At 48.3% G+C, this 3,468-nt stretch overlaps 1 protein-coding gene across 1 annotated transcript; it reads left to right on the top strand.

The window, feature by feature from the left end:
- Window positions 1-667: 667 nt before the first annotated feature.
- On the top strand, window positions 668-3,238 carry LOC117577731 (villin-like protein quail). Its single transcript, XM_052002948.1, has 2 exons — window positions 668-734; window positions 787-3,238. The coding sequence occupies exons 1-2, from the start codon at window positions 668-670 to the stop codon at window positions 3,126-3,128; spliced, it is 2,409 nt and encodes an 802-aa protein (XP_051858908.1). The 3' UTR covers window positions 3,129-3,238.
- Window positions 3,239-3,468: the final 230 nt, after the last annotated feature.

The following is a 3,468-nucleotide window of genomic DNA, read 5'->3' as shown; positions in this document are numbered from 1 at the left end:
CAAATTGTCTAAAGTGGTGGTTACATATACTTACATATGTACCAATAATAAACAATTAATTTGAAACTCGCGCGTTTTATTTACGAACAATAGACGTGCAAATAAAGCTACTAAAAAAGCTTAGTAGTGCAACATTTGGAGGCCCCGGCGAGATACTTATTCTCGCTTAGTGTTGTGAATGTATTTGATTTTGCATAAATAATTGTTGAAAATAACTAAACATAAATAAAAGTAAACAATAACAATTGTTGAAACATTGAAAGTGCAAGTGCCCGAGAGTGCGAAGAAATATATATATGTATGTACATACTTATGCATATATATTTAACAAGCGGTGCATTTCTGTTCTTGCATTCTCCGTTGTTTGCGCATGTTCGCCGCTGCTTCGTTGCTTGCACACCTTCTCCGCTCTCGGTCGCTTGTCCATGCTCCGCTACTCCGCTGTCGCAGCTGCGTGCATTGCCCTTCTTGTTGCTCTCTCTTATGCTCTCGGTTGTGTGATCTAAATCAGCTAATCAACTGATTAACTTTGAACTGCTGCTGTGCTTAAGCAAACCGCGCGCGTTTGTAATCGCGGTTTGACGCGTTTTTCTTGCTGCGCTGCACAGTAAGTTGCCATACCAAGTGAGCAATTGTCAGTTAGCAAAAGTGCGGTTAACTGCTAACAATGGAAAACTCGATGAACGAGCAAGCGACTACTGTCGAAAATCGCGCGCGCGTTTTTCAAGCGGAAGGTTTTATCGCTCTATGATAGCCTTGTGAGACTCGATGCGTCACTTTCTGAAGTTAAGCTAGCTACATTTAATTCATCGGAATTAGCAGTACGGTTGGAGCTATTAGAACGTGCTCAAGCTTCATTTGACTTAGCTCAGAATGCGCTGGAGGAAATTGACTATAATGAGATCGGTAGTGAAACGCGGGACAATTTCGATGAGCGTTTTCTTGAAGTGAAATCGCGTGTTCGGGTGCATTTTGACAGTCGTGAGCGTCAATTGATTCGGTCGTCCACATTGCGGCTTGATGAGACCATCGATCCTTCGGCTAATGGCCTCGGTGCCCGCGCTAATAGACGTCGTCTACCCGAGCTCAAACTTCCCACGTTCGGTGGAGATTATAAGGAGGTGCGTCCAAACACAATACCCGACTTGAAGGTGGATGCCACATTCCGCAAGGTGCCGAAGCATGCGTTAACCTTTGAGCTGTGGAAGATCGACGAGGATCACCTAGAAGCCGTTGCTCAAGCACAATATGGAACATTCTACGACAACTGTGCGTACATCATTTATGCATCGAGTTTAGTGGGACACTATGCGAATCACGAGACCATCACACGCGAGCAAAAGCCGAATGTGCCGTTGGAGCGTTACATACATTATTGGCTGGGCAGCAATGTCAGCGAACAGAATCGCTCGAATGTTGTGCACAAGATTCAGCAGCTAAACTCGTATCTAGGCAATGTGGCGTCCATTTATCGCGAGACGCAGAATCACGAAAGCGCACGCTTTCTCTCCTACTTCAAGAAGGGATGCGATGTACTCTCTGGCGCCTTGATCAACTCGGTTCAAAAGGTGCGCCTCTTTCAGCTGGACGGTCGCAAGTGGCTGCGTGCTATTGAGCTGGCTGAGATTGAGTGGTCACACTTCAATTCGGATTACATCATGGTGCTGCAGATGGAGGCCATCACCTTTGTGTGGATTGGACGCTCGAGTGCCTCGATTGAGCGTCGAAGTGCGCTCGCCTGGGTGCAGCGACAGCGTGGCAAGGATTCTGGCACTATTTGCATCGTTGGCGATGGCTACGAGCAGTCGATGAGTGCGGAGCACAAGCAGGCATGGAATATGGTGTTGCCACTGCAGCAACGTCGTGTCTTTCAATCCAATCAGCAGATGGACAGCAACAGCTATGACTCCAAGACGAATGACGATATCAATGGCAGCAGCAACAAGTTTCGCATTTACAAGTGCAATCAACGTGGGCGATTGCATCTCGATCAACTGAACGTGGGCACGCCCAGCAAGGATGATCTAAGCGATGCGCATGGCGTCTATCTGCTCGACAACTATGGTCAAACCATTTGGCTGTGGGTTGGCGCCCAAGCCACTCAAGCGGATGCTCTCACGGCCATGGGCAATGGGCGTGCATTTGTGAAGAAAAAGAAGTATGCAAACAGCACGCTCGTGGTGCGTGTGCTCGAGGGACAGGAACCCGTGAAGTTTAAGCGTTTGTTTGGCAACTGGCTGATGGTGTGGCAGGATAGTACAAGAGGCCACAAGCCTGTTTCCACCAAGTTTGGCAAATTGGATGCGGTTCTGCTGTGCGAACGCCCCAAGATGGCAGCGGACATACAGTTGGTGGACGATGGACGTGGCGAGCGTGTTTTGTATCGCATCTTTGGCGATCAACTGGTCGAGCTGCCGGCCACCAAATTGACGTTCTTCACCACCAACGCCTCCTATGTGGTCAAGTACACCGTTCAGTGTGCCACCGTTGTGGCCGCTGATCTGGCCAGTGTGGGCGTCAAGAGCATAATCTACCAGTGGAACGGTTCGGAGGCATCTGCGGAGACAATTGCCAAGGCAGATAGCTTTGCCATGGCTATTTTCGAGTCGATGCAAGGTGCGGAGGCGATGTTTGTGCAGCTCTACGAGTTCGATGAGACGCCACATTTCTTGCTGGTCTTCGAGGGCAAACTGATCATAATGCGAGGTCAACGCAGCGAGCTGCTGCACTCCAATAACAATCACAATTGGGACTTCAAGACCAATATTATGCTGGAGACCTTTTTGCTGAAGATCTATGGCGATGCCAGCTACAACTCCAAGGCTGTCGAAGAGCATCCATTGTCAGCGATCAGTTCCAAGGATTGCTATGTCATCAAGACGAATCATGTGTGGGTCTGGTGTGGACAGAGCAGCACTGGCGATGCTCGGGAGATGGCCAAATCGGTGGGCGCACTACTGGGCGAAAGTTCGCTGATGCTGAAGGGCAAGGAGAGCAAAGAGTTCTGGCAATCGGTGTCAATGTACTTCAATCAGACTCTCGTCATCAATGGGCAATCGTGTGGCAGCACCCGGAGAGCCATAAACAAACTCTGTCTACTGCCCCTGAAGGATGATGTTGAAAGATAGGCTTTCAACGGCGGGAGTATGTCGGGAGCAGCAGACAGCGCATGTTAATGCAATGTTGTTACAGCGTCTGCCAGCAGCGCTGCATCTGCCGGCAGCGCTGTATGCTCTTTGTTAGCGATCGCTTGCAGGTCGATCGGCTAATTACCTTGACTCTTGTTTGTCTCTTCAATTGTAATCTGTTGTAATCGTGTCGGTGGCGAAACTTGTACCTACTCAAGTCACAGCCAAATTGTCTAAAGTGGTGGTTACATATACTTACATATGTACCAATAATAAACAATTAATTTGAAAATCGCGCGTTTTATTTACGAACAATAGACGTGCAAATAAAGCTACTAAA

Source organism: Drosophila albomicans, chromosome X, assembly GCF_009650485.2.
Source record: "Drosophila albomicans strain 15112-1751.03 chromosome X, ASM965048v2, whole genome shotgun sequence".
NCBI classification, from domain to species: Eukaryota; Metazoa; Arthropoda; class Insecta; order Diptera; family Drosophilidae; genus Drosophila; species Drosophila albomicans.
This window is presented reverse-complemented; position numbering and strand designations above follow the sequence as displayed.